General features: G+C 50.0%; 1 protein-coding gene across 2 annotated transcripts; it reads left to right on the top strand.

Annotated features, from left to right (window-relative positions):
- The first annotated feature begins 946 nt into the window (after positions 1 to 946).
- On the top strand, positions 947 to 22,693 carry SMO (smoothened, frizzled class receptor). Of its 2 annotated transcripts, none has more exons than XM_030308407.1 (12): positions 947 to 1,308; positions 14,516 to 14,721; positions 15,466 to 15,675; positions 15,925 to 16,097; positions 16,430 to 16,649; positions 16,755 to 16,878; positions 18,038 to 18,130; positions 18,590 to 18,698; positions 19,520 to 19,705; positions 20,166 to 20,314; positions 20,779 to 20,913; positions 21,152 to 22,693. In XM_030308407.1, the coding sequence occupies exons 1-12, from the start codon at positions 972 to 974 to the stop codon at positions 21,592 to 21,594; spliced, it is 2,385 nt and encodes a 794-aa protein (XP_030164267.1). In that variant the 5' UTR covers positions 947 to 971; the 3' UTR covers positions 21,595 to 22,693. The 2 variants fall into 2 exon arrangements, with proteins under 2 accessions (XP_030164267.1, XP_030164268.1); XM_030308408.1 differs by lacking the exon at positions 947 to 1,308 and adding an exon at positions 13,080 to 13,855.
- Positions 22,694 to 24,400: the final 1,707 nt, after the last annotated feature.

The following is a 24,400-nucleotide window of genomic DNA, read 5'->3' on the forward strand; positions in this document are numbered from 1 at the left end:
GGTTCTCATCCATGGGGCCCCGGGACAAGTTGAAAGATCTAACCGAAACCAGAAAAAACTGGCGGGGTTGGGGGACTGGGCAAGGATGTAGAAGAGTCTTCCGCTGACTTCAGACACCACCCCACCCCACCCCACCCCCACCCCGTCCGTGTCTCCCACTGTAAACCAGAAGAGTCTATCTATTCCCTGCAGACGGCCAAGTCGAAAGATCCTCAGGCCGATCAGGTGCCCGCTGAGTCTGGTTGCGGCTCCCAGCCACGATTTCCTCGCATCTCTTGCGCCAGGGCGGCGAACAGGGTCCCCAGAGCCCCCAGGTCCCGGCCCCTCCGGGCGCCCGGGACACTGAAGCTAGCGCTCCTCCTCTCTCGCATCCCCTCCCCTCCTCTTCCCTCCCTCTGCCAGTCCCTCCCCAAGCCGTGGCGGAGGTGGGGCCGGGCTTGGCTCCGCGAGGCCCGTGCATTCCAGAGAGCCGAGCGAGCTAGAGCAACAAAGGAGCCGGGGAGTCGGTGGGGAGAAGTCGGGGGTCTGCGGCGCGCTCGGGCGAAGGTGGCGGCTGGGCCGCGGGGCTGGCGCAGAGGCGAAGCCGGGGAGCTATCCCCCACCGCCTGCCCGCGCCTGGCCTCCATCGCGGGGCTGGAAGATAGTTTTAAGTGGGAATGGGGCTGGAGATTGGGGGCCCAGGGGGCTCCCGGGGCTGAAGACAACTTGGATTGCCCGGAGATAGAGTAGGGAGTTGTGCATCCCGGCCGGGGCCTCCGCCGCCCAACATGGGCCCCGGGCTCCAAAGTTTGCGAAGTTGGGCGCCGAGGGCCCGCGGCTCGCGGAGCGTGCGAGGGGGCCCGGCACCGGATTCGCCGGGCGCACAGGTCGCCTGAGCCACATCCGCGGCCCCAAGGGTTGCGTGTGTGGCCGGGGGGCTCCGGGGAGCGGGCGGGGGCGCCGGGGCTTCTGCTGAGTTGGCGGGTTTGGCCATGGCCGCTGCCCGCCTCGCACTGGGGCCAGGGATCCTGCTCCTGGGGCTGCTGCTGCTGCTGCTGCTGCTGCTGGGGGGCCCAGGCCGGGGGGCGGCCTTGAGCGGGAACGCGACTGGGCCTGGGCCGCGGAGCGCTGGCGGGAGCGCGAGAAGGAGCGCGGCCGTGACCGGCCCTCCGCCGCTGCTGAGCCACTGCGGCCGGGCAGCCCCCTGCGAGCCGCTACGCTACAACGTGTGCCTGGGCTCGGCGCTGCCCTACGGGGCCACCTCCACTCTGCTGGCCGGGGACTCGGACTCCCAGGAAGAAGCGCACGGCAAGCTCGTGCTCTGGTCGGGTAAGCGCGCGGAAGCCGGAGCCGGGGTTGCGGTGGTGGGATGCGGGACTCTGGGCAAGAATAGGCTCAGGCCTGAACGTTGGCGAGGGCAAGGGCTGCACCCGGGAGAGGTGGAGGAACACAGTCTGAAACTGTGGGTGCCGGCTGTAAGCAGGTTGGGACCCTCGGTGATGAGGCGAGACGGTTGAGGGAGCCGGTCACAAAAGGCCTGAGCAGGGTGGGTGCGCAAAGGATGCGGGGGAATGAGGGGCCCATGAGGCAGGGGCTCTGAGCCTCGGGAAAGGATGTTTCTTAAGAAGTGGAGCTGCTCCTCGTAAGCGCTGCTCTGAGAGCGGAGCCCCTGGGGATTCAAGGAGGTGTTTAGATCTTGGAAGAGAAACCGGGAAGTGGAGTTGAAGAGGAAAGATGGGCTAGAAGGTTTAGGCATTGAGGGACAGGATGGGGGGAAAGAGTTGAGTGAAATTTGTGATGGATAAGAAACCCCCTGGTGTTGAGTACTTAAAAGTTAACCAGAAATTTCCAGAAATCTTGTTTGGGGAGACAGGAAGTCCAGAAAACGGTGATCTTGTCTTGCTATTACAGATTTCACCCTTTCCTCATCTGAAAAATGGGGACTCTGATCCTTTTCTGAGGTCGTGAAGCAATGAGACTATTCTAAGGATTATTTGTGTATTCTTTGGAAATTTGGATCCTCAGGCTGGTCAGGGCTGCAGAAGGACACTTAAGCCCGGGATATTGAGAGCCTGTGGATACTTCCATAGTGGCCTGAAGTCCCAAAGCCCTCAACCTTAGGTTAGGATTATGGCCAGGCCTAAAAAACCCAAATAAATCCTTCCTTAGCAGTGTGGAGTGGATGATCTCCCCACTTGTCACTCCTCTGGGTTAGGGCCCTGAAGGGGGGTTGGGGAAGGGAACTGGTTTTGTCAGCCCTTGCTTCTAGGCAGTGTGATCTCAAAGCTGTCCTTGAAAAAGAAAATCAAAAGTCAGGAGCCAACTTGGCAAGCTCCTTTTTCTGGCAGGCCTTGGGTGCCCTACATCTCGGTTCCGCCCTGGGGGCTGCTGATGATCCTGAAGCGGGGAGCCGAGATAGGCTGCCTGTCATTGTCAACTTGGCCACTAGAGTTCTGAGTCTTTGCTGAATGTTGGACAAAGCCCTATCATTCCTGGCCTGGTATCATTCTGGCAGATGCCAGAGGAACGTGGAAGATGGTACCCTTGGTGGACCTACATCCTTAGTGGGTATCAGGTTCTAAAGGCAGCGTGTAGGCAGAAACCATGTGTAATCAACAGCAGCTTTGAAAAGTTCATAAACTACCATAACATAAGGTGTAGGTAATTTTTGCATATATATTCTTTTTATGGTAATATGTTTGTATAAATGTGTAACATATAGTATAGTATACAAGAAGGGGCATACGTAGAAACTATAATTTTAGTCCTTAAAGTTACATAAATGCAAAAGAGCAGAAGACTGAAAGAATTAAAAAAAGGAACACAAAAGGAAGGTGTAAACAGATTTCTTTGAGAAGGTTTGTGTTTAGGAGCCAGTCGTGTGGAAAATACAAATCTCAGCACGAGAATCTCACCCAGTTCTAAGTTGCTCACACTGAGAGGTTATCCCCCCGCCCCTCCTCTCTCTACTTAGTTATTTTGCAGGGGCCCATGGTTGAATTCTCCTAAGTTAAAAGCATGTGTGATGCTGCCCTTCTGTAGTTACCATCAAATCAAGGAGGAAGGGTCTGGACCTCTTTCCAGTCCGTATCCCTGATAGCAGCCGCTGAGCAAGGCAGAAGTGTTTTAGCAGGGAAGTTTAGGAGTTAGAACCATCTGCTGGCTGTGTGGTTTCGATCCTTACTAGCTGTGCCTCCGGTGGAGTAGGGTCCTGTAGAGGTGCCAGCCTGGGGCTCAGGTTTTTAGTTCATTGGGAATTTTTTCTCTGCTGCCATCATCCCTCAGCTCAGTTACGTTCCCAAGTGTATTCTAGTTATTCTTTCTGCTTTGGGTCTTTCTGCTAGATGTTCTGGGCGGTGGGGTCGGTGGCGGGTGGAGTAGATCGGAGCCAAGTGTAAGAATCACAGACAGGCCTTTAGCCGGGAGCCTCTGGTGAGTGACTTTTCCCGTCCCGAGTTAGTGGTCTTGATTTGACCATGTCCAGGTAGTCAGTGTCACCTGGCTCTTGGAGGTATTTTTGTGGGTAAAGGATGAAAATGATCTAGGTTGTCTTCATCTGTGAACTCTTGAAGGTAGAGACTTGTTCTTCGCTTTTTTTTTTTTTTTTTTTTAAAGCCTCGGAGTTCTGAGTACACAGCCATCCACTCATTCATTAAATTAGGCATTGGGTGCTTGCTGCGTGTCAGCCTGGATCAGGTTCTGGGGCACGTAAAGACGAGGAATACAGACGTGATTCCTGCCGTCAAGGGGAAGACACACAAACAGCTTTAGCATTTCCTGGGAGAGGCATTGTGACAGGGTAGGGTGCTGAAGGAACACAGAGGGCTTTGGGGAGCAAGGGAAGACCCCCCCAGAAGAATTGACATTTAACCTATGATCTGAGAAACAAGTAGGAATTCTCTGGGCCAAGGAAAGGTAGGATAGGAAGGAATAGGAAGAGGAGACGGCATGCAAAGGTGAGGTGAGAGGGCTTACTACTTTTAGGAGTGTACGATTTTAGTAGAGCTGGATCAAAGTAGGTGAGGGATAGAATTATAAGAGATAAGACCTAGGCAGTTAGAAAATAAAGGGATTCATACCCCATATTAAGAAGTTTGGATGTTATCCAGAAGATAATAAGGAGCCACTAAAAGCTTTTGAGCAAGGGAGAGATGTAATCACCGTTGCATTTTAGAAAGATCTCTTTGAGTATTGTGTGAAGAAGCCACGGGAGGAGGGGAGGCATGGAGCCTGGTTGCTTGTTTAGGGGATGGTATTCCGGGTAAGAGATGGTGGTGGCCATGATGGAGGTGGAGATCCAGGTGAGAGAGGATGGGGCAGCAGGCTGGAGGAAGTGGACAGATCCCAGAATTTTAGAGCTAGAACCCATGGGATTGCTGATGAGTTAGATGGAAGGCAAGAGTGAGCAGGAGGATGTAGGTTTTTCAGGCTCGCGGGGAAGGTGATATCATTCTCTTCCACTAAGCTGGGAATGCTGGAGGAGGAGTAGGCTTAGGAAGAAAGCCTGGGTTCAGTTCGGCCATGTGAATTAGAGGTGCTCAGTGGACGTGTATGTGGAGATTACCAGCAGATCTGGAATAGGAGTTGCTGAAGAGAGCAGCCACTGTGTTATTCCTCGGCCCAGACTGCTGAGCCTTTTGGAAGTATGCCATTGAGTGAGGAAGTTTATAGCCCAGGCTGGACTACTTTCTGGATCTGTAAAGAGCTCAGGTCCCTCCTGTATCTTTCAACCCTTTGGACTTGGGCTCGTTCAGGCACTCAGCATCTTTCCCCATTACAGCTTGAAATGTCTCTTCTCAGGCATTCCAAGCTGACCAGACAAATATAATATCCAGGCCACAGTCCACCTTGGGCCAAATCTGGTTTGGTAAATGGGGCAAGAAAGCAGAGACCTGTGGCTGCGGAGGGAAATAGGCCCCTGACAGCCAGCACGTAGCCTCCTTGACCACCGCTGTGCTCTGTGTGTGCACAGGGCTGTGTGACCTTGTCATTCAGCCGGGGGGGGGGCAGCCAGGAGAAAAGAGCCAGAGAATTCTGGGAGGAATCTCTCTTCTCCTCTCAAGACAATCTGGTTGAGCGATGAGAGGAGGGATGTTGTTGGTGACGGTGGGTTGTTTGCGGGGGCAGACCGGAAAGAATTTCCTTAGAGCTTTTCCCAAACCTGGCTGGTGATCAGAATCAGTTAAGATATATACATTTGGAAAGGATGAAAATACAGGAAAGCACCTACTGGCTCGAGTTTTAATTTTCCTTTAGATTTTTAATATTTATTTATTTATTTATTTATTTATTTATTTATAAAGATTTTCTTTTTCTTTTTTTGTTTAAAATTTATTTTTGAGAGAGAGAGAGAGAGAGGGACAGAGAGAGAGGAGACAGAGAATCTGCTGTCAGTGCAGAGCCCGATGTGGGGCTGGAACTTACGATGCTCGAGATCATGACCCAAGCTGAAGTCAAGAGTCAGACGCTCAACTGACTGAGCCGCCCAGGTGCCTCAATAAAGATTGTATTTTTAAGTAATCTCTACAACCAAGGTGGGACTTGAACCCATAACCTTGAGATCAAGAGTTGTACACTTCACCGACTGAGCCAGCCAAGGGCCACGAGATTTTTAACTTTTTAACTGTGAAATGCTGCATGTATGCAGAAGGTGCATAAAACACAGGGGCACTTAATATCAAATAATTATAAAGTGACACCTGAGTCAAGAACTAGATCATGGTGGGGCCCCCCCAAAAGCTCCCCTTTGTCTTTTTCTTTTTTTTTTTGAAATTTTTTTTTTCAACGTTTTATTTATTTTTGGGACAGAGAGAGACAGAGCATGAACGGGGAGGGGCAGAGAGAGAGGGAGACACAGAATCGGAAACAGGCTCCAGGCTCTGAGCCATCAGCCCAGAGCCCGACGCGGGGCTCGAACTCCCGGACCGCGAGATCGTGACCTGGCTGAAGTCGGACGCCCAACCGACTGCGCCACCCAGGCGCCCCAATCCCTTTGTCTTTTTCAATCACGTCTCCCTCTCTCTTCTTCTAGAAGTAACCACTACCCTAATGTTTTGGATTATCATTTCCTTTTCCCTCTATAGTTTTGTCACCTAGTTTTGGAATCCTTAAACAGTATATTTTAGTTTTGAGTGTTTTTGAACTTTAGACAAATCGTGATATGTGTATTCTTCTGTCTTTTGTCTTGCTTCTTTTGCTATACCTTGTTTTGTAAGATTCATCCATGTTAGTGCAGCTCATTTTTTTTTCTTTGCCGAATAGTGTTCCATTGTAGAATACATCACAATTTATTAATCCATCTTATTATTGTTAAACATTTAAGTTGTCTCCGGTTTTTGGCCACTGTGAACAACATTGCTGTGAGTATTCTTCTACGTATATCCTGGTTCACCCGCCTCAAGTTTCCCTAGGTACATACTCAGAGGAATGAAATAACTAGATAATTGCATACCTTCAACTTTACTAGGTAATACGGAACAGTTTTCCAAAGTGGTTCCACCAATGTGGTCCCCACTAATCGTGTAGAAGAGTCACCAGTGCCCACATGATTCCTGATGCTTGCTATTGTCACCATGTAAAATTCTTGCCAGTCTGGTGGCTATATTGTGGTATGTATTTGTGGTTTTAATTTGCATTTCCCTGATTACTAGTGAGGTTAAGCACCATGTCAAATGTTTACTGCCCACTTGGATTCTTCCTTTTATAAAATGTTTGTTCAAATCTCTGCCCCATTTTTCTTTTTTTTTTTTAATAGATTTTTATTTACTTATTTTTGAAAGAGAGAGTGTGAGGGGGGGGAGGGGCAGAAAGAGAGGGGGACAGAGGGTCCAAAGCGGGTTCCGCGTGGACAGCACGGAGCCCAATGTTGGGCTCGAACCCGTGAACCGTGAGATCAAGACCTGAGCTGAAGGGAGACGTTTAACCAACTGAGCTCCCCGTGCGCCCCCGTTTTCCTTTGGGTGCTCATTTTCAGAAGATTTGTAGGACTTCTTTATTTATGCTAGAGTTGAGTCCTTTATTGATTTTATGCATCGAAACTGTTTTCTTTTCTTTGGCTTGCCTCTTTATTTTCTTTGTGCCTTCTGCTAAAAGAAGTTCTGTGCTTTAAGGTAGTCATTTATAAAACTTTTTATGATTAGTTCTTCTTGTGTCTTCTTTTATCTTTTATTGTTTTTTACTGTTTATTTATTTTTGAGAGAGAGAGAATGAATGTGAGCAGGGGAGGTGCAGAGAGAGGGGGGCAGAGGATCTGAAGTGGACTCTGCACTGACAGCAGAGAGCATGATGCGGGACTTGAACTCACGAGCTGTGAGATCATGACCCAAGCCGAAGTCAGATGCCCAACCAACTGAGGCACCCAGGAGTCCCTGTTGGGCCTTATTTTAAAAAGTCCTTTTATACCACAAAGTCATGAACTTACTCTCTTATGTTATCTTCTCCAAACGTTCTAAGGGTGCCTGGGTGGCTTAGAACAGCATCTGACTTTTGACACCAGCTCGGGTCTTGATCTCAGTGTCGCTTGAGTTCGAGCCCAGCATTGGGCTCCATGCTGGGTGCGGAACCTACTCAAAAACGAAACAACACTTTTTAGATTTTACTTTCAATTTATGGACATATAATTCACTAGTTTCATACATATTGCCTCAGCATCATTTTTTTTTTTAAAGGAATATCCTTTCTCCACCGTTCTGCCATAAATCAAGTGTCCAGATATCTTTAGTTTCTGGGATCTTTTTTTTTTTTTTTAATATTTTTTTATGTTTATTTGGTTTTTGAGAGAGAGAGAGAGACAGAGTGCAAGCAGGGGAGGGGCAGAGAGAGAGGGAGACACAGAATCCGAAGCAGGCTCCAGGCTCCGAGCTGTCAGCACAGAGCCCGATGCGGGGCTCGAACTCACAAACCGCGAGATCAAGACCTGAGCCAAAGTTGGATCCTTAACCGACTGAGCTACCCAGGCGCCCCTAGTTTCTGGGATCTTTATTCTGTTCCATAGCTCTATTTTGTCTATCCTTTGCCAGTATGCACCATCTTAATTATAGCATGGTTCTTCATCTTCTTTGTGCTATAAACCTCTTTGGCAGTCTGGTAAAACCTATGGACCCCTTCTCAGTATAATATTTTTAAGTTTATAAGGTAAAACACATAGGATTGAAAAGGAGCATATAAGATTTCAAAGGAAATGAACTATATTGAACTATAGTTATCAAATACATTAAAACAAATTTGTGATCTAATATATATGTGCTTCTTTATTAATACACTAAGTAAGATATAGTGTTTGATAACCTCCATAATGTCAAGGCTGTGATGAACAGTAACAGTGTTTTGAGATTATCTATAACAAAATATCTGTGACAAAAACACAAGTAGTGATAACATCACTGTGGTATGTGGCTTACATTCATAATTGAAGGAAAGGCTAAATTTCTGTTAGATGTAATTTTTTTTCCGGTGCAGGTTCATGGGCCCCTAAATTCTCTACAAGAATGTTTGTGAGTTCCAGGGGCACCTGGGTGGCTCAGTCGGTTAAGCGTTCAACTCTTGGTTTCAGCTCAGGTCATGATCTCACGACTTTGTGGGTTCAAACCCCACATCAGGCTCCGCGCTGGCGGTGTGGAGACTTCTTGGGATTCTCTCTCTCCCTCCCTCTCTCTCTCTGCCCCTCCCCCGCTCGTGCCATCTCTGTCACTCTCAAAATAAATAAATAAACTTAAAAAAAACAAAAAGAATCATTTGTGGGGGCACCTGGGTGGCTCAGTCGGTTGAGCAGCCGACTTCGGCTCAGGTCACGATCTCACGGTCCATGAGTTCGAGCCCCGCGTCGGGCTCCGTGCTGACAGCTCAGAGCCTGGAGCCTGTTTCAGATTCTGTGTCTCCCTCTCTCTGACCCTCCCCTGTTCATGCTCTGTCTCTCCCTGTCTCAAAAATAAATAAAACGTCAAAAAAAAAAAAAAGAATCGCTTCTGAGTTCCAAGCCAAGAACCTCCCCTGTTCTTATTAATACTTATAGTATAGTATAGTATTTATAATACAGCAGTATCTCATAGAGTCTGAGCTCTCCTTGACCTTTTGTATTTTAATATAAAAATAGGTGTTGGTGGTTTTGATAGAGATTACACTGAGGATACAGACTAATTTGAAGAAAAAAAAAAGACATCTTTATGGTATTGAGTCTTCCTATCATTTCACTATATATTTCCATCTATTTAGATATTCTTTCATTTTCTCAATTGTTTTGCAGTTTTGTGCAGAGTTTAAATGTCATTTGTCAGATTTAGTCCTAGGTACTTGATTTTTAAAATACTATTATGAATAGTCCCTGTACCATTTCATTTTCTGTTTGTTGCTGGTGTATAGAAATGCAATTGATTGTGAAGCCAGTAAACTAGGTAAATTGATTATTTATTATATACACAGTCATCTCATTTGTGAACAATGAGTTTGATGTCTCCCTTTTCAAGCCATGTATCTTTTCGAAGCCTTTATTTATGTACCTTTATCGCCTTATGCACTACTTAAGACATCCAGTACATTGTTAAATAGAAGCGGTAATTGTAGCAGCAACCCTCATCTTTGACTTTTTCTGTATTCTAAAGTTTTTCAACCCTTCACCATTACATATGCTGTTTGGTGTAGGTTTCTTGTAGTTACATTTTATCAGATTAAGAAACTGTTCTTTTGGGGCGCCTGGGTGGCTCAGTCGGTTGGACGGCCGACTTCGGCTCAGGTCATGATCTCGCGGTCCGTGAGTTCGAGCCCCGCGTCGGGCTCTGTGCTGACAGCTCGGAGCCTGGAGCCTGTTTCAGATTCTGTGTCTCCGTCTCTCTGACCCTCCCCCATTCATGCTCTCTCTGTCTCAAAAATGAATAAACGTTAAAAAAATTAAAAAAAAAAGAAACTGTTCTTTTATTCTTAATTTGCCTATTGTTCTTTTTGTCATGGTTGCATGTTGGATTCTATTAACTACTTCTATATCTATTGATATGATCATATGATTTTATTCTTCTTTAATCTGTTAATGTGGTAAATTGCATTGATTGAATTTCCTAATGTTAAACCAATCTCAGAACAATGGTTTTCAACTTGACTGATCACCAGAAGCACATAAAGAGTCATTTTAGTGGCTCAGTTGGTTAAGCATCGGGCTTCGGCTCAGGTGGTATGTGAGTTCGAGCCCCGCGTCGGGTTCTGTGCTGACAGCTCAGAGCCTGGAGCCTGCTTTGGATTCTGTGTCTCCCTCTCTGCCCCTCCTCTGCTCATGGTCTGTCTTTCTCTCTCTCTCTTTCAAGAACAAGTAAACATTAAAAAAATAGAAAAATAAAAAATAAGTCATTTTCAGAGCTTAAATTGTAGCAAATATTGAAGAAGTCTATGAATATAGAAAAATGCAAAGACTAACATAACACCTTTTTTTTCCCCCTCTGTTTCGTATTTTAATAAAACGAAAGGAATAAAATAATACAGATAAAGTTGATGTCCCTTTTCTTCTGGTCTACAATTTTGTTCCCTTCTCTTCTCTACGGAGCTTCCCCCATCTCAGTAACTTGCATATTTATTTTTCTAAGCTTAATTACTTCTAAAAATAGGCAGTATGTGCACATAGTATAAAACTCAAAAGTAACAAAAGTTAAATCCTTTCACTTCTGCTTCCGGCTCCCCGTTTCCCCTGCCTAGAGGCAACCATCAGCACTGGTTTTTGTGTGTTCTTTCGGAGACATCCAACATGTGTACAAATGTAGATGTGTCCTTAGTTTTTTTTTCCTCCCACAACCATTAGTGGCCTACTCTTCAGGCTGTTCCCACCCAACTGAATCCAATGAATAAGATGCGTTGGAGATAGTTCCATTTCAGTGCAAATAGTTCAACCTGGTGTAGTGTCCTATTATATTGATTTATGATATTTTATGCAGCCGGTCTCCTGTTGATGGCTACGGATTCATGCAATTTCTACTCTTTTGCTGTTACAAACAATGCTGCAACGAATAGTCTTGTGTATTGGCTTTGTAAACATGTGGAGTGGGATCACTAGTATAAAATGTTGATAGATAATGCCAAATAGTCTCCCCAAGTGTTTACTAATTTCTGTTTTACTCGAAATGTACGAAAGTGCCAGTTTCACTGACATTCTTGTCAATAGACCATTTTCAAATGTGTTGATCTGTATCCCTCTAAAAGTTTAAAAAATTATGTCTCATTGTAGTTTTATTTCACATTCAGTTTATTTATTTATTTTTTAATGCTTTCATTTATTTTTGAGAGAGACAGAGACAGAATGCGAGTGGGTTAGGGGCAGAGAGAGAGGGAGACACAGAATCCGAAACAGGCTCCAGGCTCCGAGCTGTCAGCACAGAACCTGACTCGGGGCTCGAACTCATGAGCCGCGAGATCATGACCTGAGCCGAAGTCGGACGCTTAACCGACTGAGCCACCCAGGCACCCCCACATTTCAGTTTATTAACAGTGAGATTGGATGTTTCTTAACGTGTTTAAAAGCCATTTGGATTAGATCTGTCTTCTGCCCATTTTTTTTACAGGATCATGAATTTCTTACTGATGTGGAGGAGTTTAAGGCATATAAGGAGATTAGCTCTTTCTTTTTATAATATTTATTTATTTTTGAGAGAGAGAAAGACAGACCATGAGCAGGGAAGGGGCAGAGAGAGAGGGAGACACAGAATCCAAAGCAGTTCCAGGCACTGAGCTGTCAGCACAAAACCCAAAATGGGGCTCGAACTCACAGACCACAAGATCGTGACCTGAGCCAAAGTCGGACGCTTAACCAACTGAGCCACCCAGGCGCCCCATTTTTTAACATTTATTTATTTTTGAGACAGAGAGAGACAGAGCATGAACAGGGGAGGGTCAGAGAGAGGGAGACACAGAATCCAAAACAGGCTCCAGGCTCTGAGCTGTCAGCACAGAGCCCGACGTGGGGCTTGAACTCACGGACCGCGAGATCATGACCTGAGCCAAAGTCAGCCGCTCAACCGACTGAGCCACCCAGGCGCCCCATTTTTTTAAAAAAATTTTTTTAATGTAAGGAGATTAACTCTTTACCTGTGATATGTATTGGAAATATATTTTCTCAGTATATTGCGTTTCTCCTGGTTTTTGTTTTTACCCTATTTTTTTCTGAAGTCTTTTTAAAATCTTTTATTTCGTAGCTCCCGAGTTTTGTGTCATACTTCGAAAGGCCCTCTCTACTTAAGATTTAAAAACCACATCCCATCTTTTCTTCTGGTACTTTAATTTTTAAAACTCATGCAGTCATTTGAATTTATCTGGAACTTATTTTTATGTAAGAAATGGGGTAAGGACCCAAATCATTTTTTCCCTAGATGGTTCTTCAATTGTCTTTTAAGATTTATTTAATAGCCTTTCTTTTCCTCATGTTTAAGGTACAATATAATACTTAAAACGAGAAAAAGAAAAACAATGAAATTCCACATTTTACAAAGTTGATCACTGCAAATATCACAAAACCCAGAAAAATTACATAATATTTTTGTTTAATCAGCTGCTTGCTGCTCCTCTAGAATACATTTTACTCCGGTGAGCTCCCCCCTTTTTAAGTATAGTGTTCGGTAAACATCCAGTAAATTTAACTTTTTCTTTGTTGTACCTCGCTATGAATTTAGACAAATATATAGAGTTATGTAATCAGCCACTACATTCAAGATAGTGAAAAGCCCATCAGACCCCAAAATTCCCTCTTACTGCCCCTTTGTAGGCAAATTCTCCTCCTACCCAGCCCCTGGCAACCACTGGTGCATTCTCCGCCCCTGCCCACTCAGTCAGAATTTCTGAGAGTGGCTTTCTCCCTCTAGAACGATAAAGGTTCCCTAGGTGATTCTGATTTGAGTGGAGGCTCAGGAAAGTTGCCTGAGGACACTGCTTCTTCTTCTTTTTATTTTTTTTATTTTTATTTTATTTTTAATGTTTATTTATTTCTGAGACAGAGAGAGACAGAGCATGAGTGGGGGAGGGGCGGAGAGAGAGGGAGGCACGGAATCCGAAGCAGGCTCCAGGCTCTGAGCTGTCAGCACGGAGCCCGACGCGGGGCTCGAACTCACAAACGGTGAGCTCATGACCTGAGCCGAAGTCGGTCGCTCCACCGACTGAGCCACCCAGGCACCCCGGGACACTACTTCTTGACCGGAACTTGCTCTGTGCCCCTGGAATAGGCTTTGTGGTAGTGAGAGCTGTGAGCGGTCAGAGGTCTCAGATAAGTAATGACAGCTGATATTTCCTGAGTGCTTACTATCTGACGGGTACCATGCTAAACACATCAAGTGCGTTATCAGACTCTTCACAACATTCCCAGGAGGTAAATCCCCATTTTGCAGATGAGGAAACTGAAGCTAGAGATAGAGATAGAGTAATTTGCCGGAGATCACACAGCCAGGAAATGGGAGAGCCAAGGCTCGGACCCAGGCAGGCTAATTGTAGTGTCCATGCCCCTCATCCCTCTGCTGTATTGCCTCCCTCCTAAAAAGAGCAGCTATCTGCCCCTACCGCCCCCAGCCTGGCAGTGTGGCAGTCGCCAGTTTGTCTCTCAACGTCCTTAGACGCTTCTCCTAACACAACTTCTTGTGTGGGACACCGGTATTCCTGAAGCAGGGATGATTCGGGAGGGGCAATGGGGGCGGAATGCTGACTGAGCCCCTCCCCTGGGATAGCAGGGTAGGTGCCTGGGTTGGGGCAGGGGTGCTGTTTCTGTCTTGCTGACAACATGTTTCCTCCCTCTGCACTGGACAGAGCCTCCTCTGTTTCTCTCCATCTGATTTCCTGTTTCCTCCTCTGGCTTTGGAGTACCTGGGCTCCCCTGACTACCTCTTCTTAACCTCCTACCTGTTCTCTATTTCACCTCAGCTTGGTAAGAGGAACAGGGATCCTGGGGTCTGGGCAAGGGGCAACATCTCGTTCTAGTGCATGGGTCCTGGAAGGGGTGGGTCCCACAACCTCCCTTTCCCCTGGAAGAGGCCTGTAGAAGGTTTTAAGGATGCCCCTGAAAAGGTACAAGGCAAGTCGAGCTGGGGTCCTCAGCCAAAGGCACTAACGCTCCCTAGCAGGGCTTTTGGAAATGGGGGCTGTTTTTTTAAAAACTTGAATTGAATTATACACACAGATCAGCGCGTGAGTCATGAGCTTGATTCTTCACATGGTGAATACACACATTGAACCACTACCAGATCAAGAAATAGAACATGACCAGCATCCCAGAAACTCCCCTTCAGGCCCTCTTGCAGTCACCAACCCTGGAGTAGGGGCAAGGGGAGTGTTTTTTAATTGTCGTGATGACTTAACGGGTTCTGGGATTTAGTGGGCGGAGTCCAGGGCTGCTAAATGTCTTGCAATACATCGGACAGTCCTGCAGCACAAAGGATCCTCCTGCCCAAATGCTCTGTTGAGAAACACTGTGCCTGACAGCTCCCGCATTATGGCAAAGAGACCTGCCCTAGGCCTGGGAAACAGCTGTGGGTCAGAGTGAGGAGGGGTGTCACCACAATGTATCCACACTGTTGCCTCTCTCCAGGCCTCCGGAACGCCCCCCGCTGCTGGGCAGTGATCCAGCCCCTGCTGTGTGCTGTGTACATGCCCAAATGCGAGAATGACCGGGTGGAGCTGCCCAGCCGCACCCTGTGCCAGGCTACCCGAGGTCCCTGTGCCATTGTGGAGAGAGAGCGTGGCTGGCCTGACTTCCTGCGCTGTACCCCTGACCACTTTCCCGAGGGCTGCCCGGTGAGTGCTGTGACGGGCAAGCCGCAAGCCTAGGGCAGGGCCCAACAGGAAGCAGGGGCAGGGGAGCCCCGCAGCCTTCTCTCCCGGGAGACCCCAAATCTGCAGCCGTGGGGTCAATGAGCCACAAACCCAAACTGAAGCTCACTGGCGGGGCCAGTCTATCAGGGATTGTCTCTTGATTTGTAGACGATAACTTGTGTTCAACAAATATTTTTTGAGCACCTACTCCGCTAGGTGTTGGGGAGTTTCGGGGGTCGATGACGACAGGAACTCACTCTCCAAGAAGTTTATTGTGTATTTAGGGAGTCCAGGCGCACACATGTAAAACAGCTATAGACCCCAAGACGGATGTGATCTCGTTCTGGTGGTAAAGGAGGGCTCATAAGTAATAATAATACTAATGGCAGTAATGTTGGTAATAAAACTAATTATTATTATTTACTATCTGCCAAATACCATAAGAGCCTCTTACAGCCATTGATTCACTTACCCCTCAAACCACACCATGAAGTAGGTACTGCTGTCTTATACGTGGGGAAACTGAGAGGTCCAATAATTTGTCCCAGCCTTTTGATATAGTTTGTCATTGAGTGGCAGGGCGGGGTTTCAAAAGCTGGAAAGCTATCTCCAGCCTGTGCTCGTAGGCACTCTACCAAGCTGCCCTTATGCCTCGTATTAAGCCAAAGGGTGCCCCTGGGCCTCCTGCTCCCTTTTGCACTGCCTTTTCCCCTTCCCTCGTGCCAGAATGAGGTGCAGAACATCAAGTTCAACAGTTCGGGCCAGTGTGAGGCTCCCTTGGTTCGGACCGACAACCCCAAGAGCTGGTATGAGGACGTGGAGGGATGTGGGATCCAGTGCCAGAACCCGCTGTTCACTGAGGCCGAGCACCAGGACATGCACAGCTACATCGCGGCCTTCGGCGCAGTCACAGGCCTCTGCACGCTCTTCACCTTGGTCAGCTGAGGGCAGGCCTGAGGGTGGAGGGGTTAGGGGAACGGGGGTCCAGAACACACAGCCTATAAAGTGGGAAGTGGATCGACAGTTGTCTGCGTTGTGAGGGCAGAGGGAGGTGGGGAGAGGATGCCTTGGGGGGTGTCCCTGGGGGAAGGGTCTGGATAAGAGGGTTCGGGGGCTCAGACAAAGGCGTCTGTGGCAGCAGAATCACCCTAACCTCATAGAGCGGATCCCACTTCTCTCTTCTAGGCCACATTTGTGGCTGACTGGCGGAATTCGAATCGCTACCCTGCTGTTATTCTCTTCTACGTCAATGCGTGTTTCTTTGTGGGGAGCATCGGCTGGTTGGCCCAGTTCATGGACGGCGCCCGCCGGGAGATCGTCTGCCGTGCAGATGGAACCATGAGGCTCGGGGAGCCCACGTAGGTGTTTTGAGGACCCAGAAGCCAGGGTGAGGGGCAGAAGGCTGAAATGAAAAGGGACAGGGTGGGCTTGAAACTGAAGATTTCAGCGTAGGGTTCAGCTCTGCCTTGTTGAGCCCACGGTATCCCGCGTTGGGGAGGTGATTGTTTGCATCTGCTCAGAGGGGCATCTTCCATAACCTCTTCGAATGTGACCTGAGTCCCACCTCCAAGCTCTGACTCCTAGGGAACCTCCAGACCTTAGAAGCCAAGGCTCTGGGGACAGGGTGGAGAGAGCTGATAAAGGGAATATGGAATGCCCTCCCCAAGTGCCCTTCCACATGTCTGCACAGCTCCAATGAGACCCTGTCCTGCGTCATCATCTTTGTCATCGTGTACTACGCCCTTATGGCTGGTGTCGTCTGGTTTGTGGTCCTCACCTATGCCTGGCACACCTCCTTCAAAGCCCTGGGCACCACCTATCAGCCTCTCTCCGGCAAGACCTCCTACTTCCACCTGCTCACGTGGTCACTCCCGTTTGTCCTCACTGTGGCAATCCTTGCCGTCGCCCAGGTATGGTGACGGGTAGGAGGCTGGGGACCTGAGTGGAGTGGGCTTGGGTAGGGGGGCCCGTGACCCACTCTGTCCCTCCCACCCCCACCCCGCTTTGTGCCGCAGGTGGATGGGGACTCTGTGAGCGGCATCTGTTTTGTGGGTTACAAGAACTACCGATACCGTGCAGGCTTCGTGCTGGCCCCGATCGGCCTGGTGCTCATTGTGGGAGGCTACTTCCTCATCCGAGGTGAGTAGGCACCAAGCGGGCACCAGTCGGGCAGCAAAAAGCGCTGAGCACCCGCTCTGTGTAAGTAGGAGCTAGGAGCTGCCGGTTCTGCTACCTTTGCAGCAACCTTTGTGCTGGCCCGAGCAAGGCAGCCCCTTTCTCCAGAGCCTTGAGCCGGGGCTCACAGCTTGTTGAGTAGAGCCTGAGCTGGGTTCCAGCCCCCGCTCAGCCCTTGGCCTGGTGCACTTGTATGGTGAATAACCCACCCTGTCCACGTGGACCAACTCAGGGCCTTTGGTCATGTGTGTACACCCTGAATTTATACATGCTCTCCATCTTCTGGCTCCTCATCTGCCTCCTACCCCCAGAACATAGTCACACACAGTTTTCACAACATGCACAGATTCTCTGTTCCCTAATTTCCCCGTCTGGATCCGCCGCCTCCGTCTCTTCTTAGCTCGTTTGTGTTGCATTTTCTTTGTAAACTTCAGTTTCCTCTCTCTCCCTGTGCTGTCAGCCTTCTGTTCAGCCCACCTCTTTCTGCCAGTGTCTGGGCCTTTGATTTAGGTTTCGGGCCCGTGCTCTCCTGTACGGTAGCCACTGGCCACCCGTGTTGAAACTGGTCCAGATTGCAATGCGTCGTAAGTACAAAATCCACACTGCATTGCAAAGACTCCGCACACACCAAAAGGTAAACTGTCTCATTAATAGTTTGTTGTGTGGATTACATATTGAACTGCTACTAAAACACAATGATGTATTGCTCGCGGAAGGTATGGAAATCAGCTTCGTTTGCATCTTTTTTACTTTTTTAACGACGCTGCTAGAAAATGTGAGCTTATGGGCGTGGCTGACATATTTCTATCGCATAGCTCTGTTGTTACATCTCTTTTCTTGCCTTTTCCATCAGCACAGCTTTGACCTGGCTGCCTTCCTTACGGGGAGCCGGGGCCAGGACGAAGGCACCTTCTCTCTCTTCTCGACTGTTTGGGCTCTGCCCCCGTCTTTCCAAGTACATAGCACATCTGCCACCAGCTGTGCCCCATTTCTCAAGTGTCTCCAGGTTCCCCAAGCTTTACATCAGCAGAGGAGTAATCAGACCTGGGACTGCCTGCCACCTCCATCCCTCCCGGGAGAGTGGCCTCACCCCACTAATGTCTGAGATCTCTCTTCTGTTCAGGAGTCATGACTCTGTTTTCCATCAAGAGCAACCATCCCGGGTTGCTGAGTGAGAAGGCCGCCAGCAAGATCAACGAGACCATGCTGCGCCTCGGTGAGTGGGCCCCAGGGCCTTTGGCCCGAGGTACTGGTCAGTCCGACGCTGCACACTTCTGTGGCTGAGGGACCTGCAGGATGGGATCTTGGAGGATGCATTGTGAGTGGCGCAAGTTAGCAGCCATGGGAACAAGACAAGGCTGTGGGGCATGTGTGTGCATGGGGGGTGGGATGGGGTGAGAGGTCATGGTGGTGACAACTCAAAAGAAGGGGACCTTCTTGGATGGAAGAATTCAGGCTCGTGCCAAGACTGCTTCCTCGTGCCCACTGGGGCCCTCCCGCAGTTGGCTCAAGTGCCCTTCAAGTCTTATTCTGGGGAATACAGCAAACTGAGCCTAGCATGAATTTACCCCAGACTCAGCCATCTTTCAGGCCTGAATGGGGCAGACGCCTTGTCCCCACTGCTGCTCCCACACCGGGGATTGGTAATGCTCTGTCCCACCCTGGCCCTCCACAGGCATTTTTGGCTTCCTGGCCTTTGGCTTTGTGCTCATCACCTTCAGCTGTCACTTCTACGACTTCTTCAACCAGGCTGAGTGGGAGCGCAGCTTCCGGGACTATGTGCTGTGAGTGCAGTGCTGGGGGCTTGGGGGCGGCAGCCACAGGACTTCAGACAGCCCTAGCCCTCCTTGCTGTCCAGCAAGGGTCTGCTAGGCACCTGCCTCTGACGGGCAGGTGAAACTGTCCATCCTGCTCTGGGCACCCAAGATGTCAATTGCTCTGTAATTTGCAAACACGGCAAAGCACGTCTCCTGTCCCGGCTCAACTCTGCTCTCCTCTCTGCACGAGCCACTGTCTGGCTGGTGTGTTTAACTGTTCAGCCCTCTCATGTTTGGGCTTCTCTGACGACTCTGTGTTGGCCACAGAAGTCACTCTAATTCTCACTCTAATTTTACAGAGCTTATCATAGAGCCCTGCACAGAGTAGTTACCTCTCCACGATACGTGTAACAACCTATTAATACTTGCTAGCCTTGCCTGTGCTTTTTTGTGTCACCATGAGGATGAATCTTGAGAGTGAAGCATCTCATCCACTGAAAGAAGGGCTGCACTAGCTGATATCAGGAATAGCAGTTACAATGCTCATTAAAATGGACACCAGTCCACATCCTGACTGCCTCAGGCTCTTCCTTAAGGGCTCCAGCTTCCAGTCTGGGAAGCAAGCTTTAAACCACACTAATACCTGGTCCTCCCCCAGAGATGTGATTTAATTGTCCGGGGTGCGACCCAGGCATTAGTAGTTATAAAAAGTAACTCTAATGTCCCAAGTGACTCTAGTGAGCACCCAGGGCTGTGAATCGTTGCCGTGGGGCTTAGCTCTTTCTAAAGTCTTTGGATTGATTGGGTACCCAGAGAGCCTCACCTGTCCACTAACCCCCCCACCACAGGTGCCAGGCCAACGTGACCATCGGGCTGCCCACCAAGAAGCCCATTCCTGACTGTGAAATCAAGAATCGCCCCAGCCTCCTGGTGGAGAAGATCAACTTGTTTGCCATGTTTGGAACCGGCATTGCCATGAGCACCTGGGTCTGGACCAAGGCCACGCTGCTCATCTGGAGGCGCACCTGGTGCAGGTGGGGCCAGCAGCCAGCCGGTTCTGACCTCGCCGCCTTACTCCCTCACTCTTGGTGTCCCCACCAATAAGGGTCGCCTGCTCCGTGGTCTCTCAACAGTCACCGGCAGACCAGTTTTCTAAGGGTCTGCATTGAGCTGCCTAAAGCTGCCTTCTGTGTGGCTCACCACTGCCCCCTGGTGACACCTCCTGTCCTCAGGAGGACCCTTCAAGTGCTGAGCCTGCCGCCAGCATCTTTCTTCTAAGAAGGGAATGATTTGAGCGATTTGAGTACTGGGCATCCAGGAGCCCTGCATCCTAGGCCCACTTCTTTGCAGAGGTCTCTCCTCAGAGTCCTCGGGGGACTTGGGGGCCCTCTGGAGGCTCCTTCCCTGGAGGGAAAGGCTTCGCCGGTCTTCAACAGGATTTGATGGGAAGTGGCTGCTCCTCCACTTCCCCCCCCCCATCTCTTCTGCTCTCAGGTTGACTGGGCAGAGTGATGATGAGCCCAAACGCATCAAGAAGAGCAAAATGATCGCCAAGGCCTTCTCCAAGCGGCGTGAGCTGCTGCAGAACCCAGGCCAGGAACTCTCCTTCAGCATGCACACTGTCTCCCACGACGGACCTGTGGGTGAGCCTCAGTCCCTTTCCTCCACTGGAGCCACCCGATCCCCGCAATGCCGGGGCCCCCTTCCCCACTAAGCTGCTACGGACACATGGACTGGCAGGAAGGCAGGAAGGAAGAAAGCAGCCCCTCCTTTCCTCACACACTCCACCCTCTCTCATCCCCCTTCCGTCCCTCGCTACTCTGCCCTCTGTTTCTGCCCCTGGGTCTGCTTGCTGGTGCTTTGGTTTCAAAAGGAGTCATCTCCCTCTCACTTCTTCTGTCTTCTCCAGTGGTTCTCCCTGGGCTAGAGTAAGTCTGGGTTCTAGGAACTGGATTTCTGGCCTCTAGTGATGGTAGATCACTGGGACTGGGTAGATCACTATGATTCCCTGGGTGGGCTTTCTGGACTCCGTGGACTGGGAGGGAGCTACAGTCACCCAAGGAGTGGGGCAGTCATGATTCCTTAGCCCTTCCTTCTACCCCCACAGCGGGTTTGGCCTTTGACCTCAATGAGCCCTCTGCCGATGTGTCCTCTGCCTGGGCCCAGCATGTCACCAAGATGGTGGCTCGGAGAGGAGCCATACTGCCCCAGGATGTGTCTGTCACCCCTGTGGCAACTCCAGGTACGAGGAGTCAAGCTTCTGTAGGAAGTGGGGGGTGGGGGCATGGAGTCTGGGGGTTCTTGGGACTGGAGCGCGAGCAGCTGCCAGAAGGGAGACCCTGGAGGATGTAGAGTGTGGGGCTGAGGCACTAGAGATCTAGAGTTGTGGGTCCCAGACCTCAAAAGTAGGGGTCCAAGGAGAGAACAGGTGATGTGGACAGACCAGCGTCCCAGGCTCACGTTCTCTCTCCTGCCATCAGTGCCCCCAGAGGAAAAAGCCAACCTGTGGCTGGTTGAGGCAGAGATCTCCCCAGAGCTGGAGAAGCGCCTGGGCCGGAAGAAGAAGCGGAGGAAGAGGAAGAAGGAGGTGTGCCCGCTGGTGCCACCTCCTGAGCTTCACCACCCTGCCCCTGCCCCTGCCCCTGCGGCCAGTGCTGTTCCTCGACTGCCTCAGCTGCCCCGGCAGAAGTGCCTGGTGGCCGCAGGTGCCTGGGGAGCTGGGGAATCCTGCCGACAGAGAGCCTGGACCCTGGTCTCCAACCCTTTCTGCCCAGAACCCAGTCACCTGCAGGATCCATTTCTGCCCAGTGCCCCAGTTCCCACGGCGGCCTGGGCTCAGGGCTGCCGGCAGGGGCTGGGGCCCATTCACTCCCGCACCAACCTGATGGAGGCAGAGCTCATGGATGCAGATTCGGACTTCTGAGCCCGGAGAGTGGGACCTGGGATAGGAAAGAGCAGCAAATACCATTCTGAGGTTCTTCATCCTCCCTGAGAGTGCTTCCCCAGGATCTTGTCTTCCAGAGCACCTGAGGGTGCAGTGCCCTCCCAGGAGGGCTCTATATGTCTGTCTCAGGGCAGCAGGACTGTGGGAAAGGGCCCTGACATCTCCACGGGCAGGCCTCATCCAGGGAAGGACCCTGGAGCTCAGGGTCCTTGTTTCTGCCCCACCAGCTGGAGTCTGGCTGGCAGTATCCATGTGCAGCAGGGTCATGAGATCTGCAGAGCTTGGGGGCTGGGGGGGCTAGGGGGGCAGTGATGGTGGAGGCAGGGGTGACAGCACCCAGAGTGGCCTGTGGTAGCCAATGAGGCAGCCAGGCCCATACCTGGCAGATGAGGGCTGGCTGCCCTTCTCTGTGCCAGTGGATGCCCTTTTCTGGCACTCTCAGACCAAATGTGTTTATTGTGTCATTAGTCCTTTGTCTAGGTGGGGACGGGGCTCCCTTCTCCCTCTTCCAGGTGGTCGTGGAGCTGGAAGTGCCTATTCCCGTAGGGGCTATAACCTCTCTTCACAGGTGCCCGGTTGGCCCGACCCCAGGCCAGTAGCCCGTCCTGTGTGCTCCTGTACCCTCCTTCCCCTTTCCCATTTCAGTGCAACCAGGCCAACCTCTTCCTGTTTCCCTGTTCGTTGATTAGGACCCAGAACTGCTGCATGCTCCATCCCTCCCCCATCCCCCACCCTTTCGATGCTGGCTGCATCTCCAGGTGAGAGACTGGTTCAGCTATAGAGCCTGGCGTGGTGTAGAAGCGTGTTCTCTCTTCCTCCCGTCCATCCAGTGGGGGGTGGATCCTCCGACTTGAGGGGCTAACCTGGGAGGCTGCTGGAGCTTCAGCCAGGCAGGAACGCTTCCTTGAACTTCCACAACTGCTGGGGGAGGAGATTCCCACCTCTCATAACCCCTAACTATGTCTCCAAGGCCCCAATTTCAAGAGCCAGACAGCAGGAAGCCTCAGGAGCTGGCTGGGTTCCAGATCGGGGATAGGGATGGGGAGAAGAAATACAAACAGTAAATAAAAGGTTTTTGTATAAACTCTTGGTGTGGTTCTTTTCCATGGATCCTGACCTGGTCTTGCGGGGGGGGGGGGGGGGCGGGGGGCCTGGCTGGCTGAGTCAGTAGATTATGTGACTCTTGACCTCGGGGTAGTGAGTTTGCCCACCTTGGGCATAGAGATTACTTAATAAAAATAAGGTAAAGTAAAATAAAATCCACAGGCCCTGGTCTTGACCCGTTTACCTGGTCCTGACCACATTTGTTTTCCACTTCCTCCTCGGACTATTCCGAAAGGCCAATGGCTTGGCACTGTTGAGGTCATGACTGACAGTCAGATGTCAAGCTGTTATCAGCTTAACGTGCTGGCTGTCCTTCCCAGCTAGTCAGCTGCATATGGACAAAAACTCTTCTGTGGCCATAGCTGCCTCACTATGCACTGACCATAAGATGATTGAACAAGAACACACAGCTGCCCCTGGAGTGACGACTGGGGGCAAGTAGCCCCCGCTAGTGTAGATGAGCATGGATCCTTGTGGCAATCCGGGGCCCCACCTCTGGGGGCCTCTTCCTTCTTTTTTTTTTTTATATATATGTTTATTTATTTTGAGAAGTGGGAGGGGCAGAGAGAGAGGGAGAGAGAATCCCAAACAGGCTCTGTGCTGTTGGCCTGGAGCCCAATGCCGGGCTCCATCTCACGAACCGTGAGATGCTGACCTGAGCAGAAGTCCAGAGTTGGACGCTTAACGGATTGAGCCACCCAGCGCCCTTGGGGGGCGTCTCCTAAAAGGGATGTCAGTAGGGCCAGCTTCCTCCTGTGGGCAAAGGAATTCATACTTCCTCCTGTGAGCCCCACTTCCTCCAAAAAGATGTCAGTAGAAGACTGCAAAGTAGGTTGCAAGGACTCAGGATCAGGTGGAAAGGATCTGTGGAGGAAAGGCGGTGATACCCACAGACTCGGAAGGTACTGACTCTGGGGTACTGACCAGATTTGTTCACGTGATGGGGACACAAGCATTTTGCCCAGAGCCAGATTCCGGGGGAAGCGAACTAATATACCGATCTGATCACGTTCCAGGTACTTTATATGTGAATGATTATAAGAATAGTTGACTCTTACTGAATGCTTGCCGGGCTCTTTTCTAAGCACTTTACATGCATTCATTCACTGAATCTCACCACAGATCTGTGAGGCACAGAAAGGTTTCATAGTTCACCCAAGGCCACACAGTAAGCGGTAATGCTGGGATACTGTCAGGGGATCTGGCTACAGAGTGGGCTCTTGGCCACTGCGTTTGACAGTCTCTTGGTTAATTCAGAAGGATCAGAGGAGCTGGTTTTTTGAAGAAATAAGCTCAGCAAAGCAAAATGACTTGCGCACAACCTCCTAGGTAGTAAGCGACAGACCCCCCCGCCCTGGGCCCAAGGTCTTCCCGACTACCAAGTCCAGACTCTCCAGTCTCAGCTCTGACTTTGGATTTTTCCTCCCATCCAGGTTTCCCGCGCTGTGTTCCCTCTGTACCCCTTCGTGGTTGCTTACCTCACTCACTCTTGCCATTACTGCTTCCCTCAGCAGTGATAGAGCTATTTTTTGACCTTTATCAACAAGAGCATTTAAAAGAGTAAAATGTATCAGTGTTGTCTAAGGATCTTTTCTGAAGTAAAGGAAAATGTCGACAGCTTTCTTTTCATCTCCGTGGACGTTCCCTCCATTCCTTCTTTCTTTAGTGGGAATACTTACAA

This window comes from Lynx canadensis, chromosome A2 (genome assembly GCF_007474595.2).
Source record: "Lynx canadensis isolate LIC74 chromosome A2, mLynCan4.pri.v2, whole genome shotgun sequence".
In the NCBI taxonomy this organism is placed as follows: Eukaryota; Metazoa; Chordata; class Mammalia; order Carnivora; family Felidae; genus Lynx; species Lynx canadensis.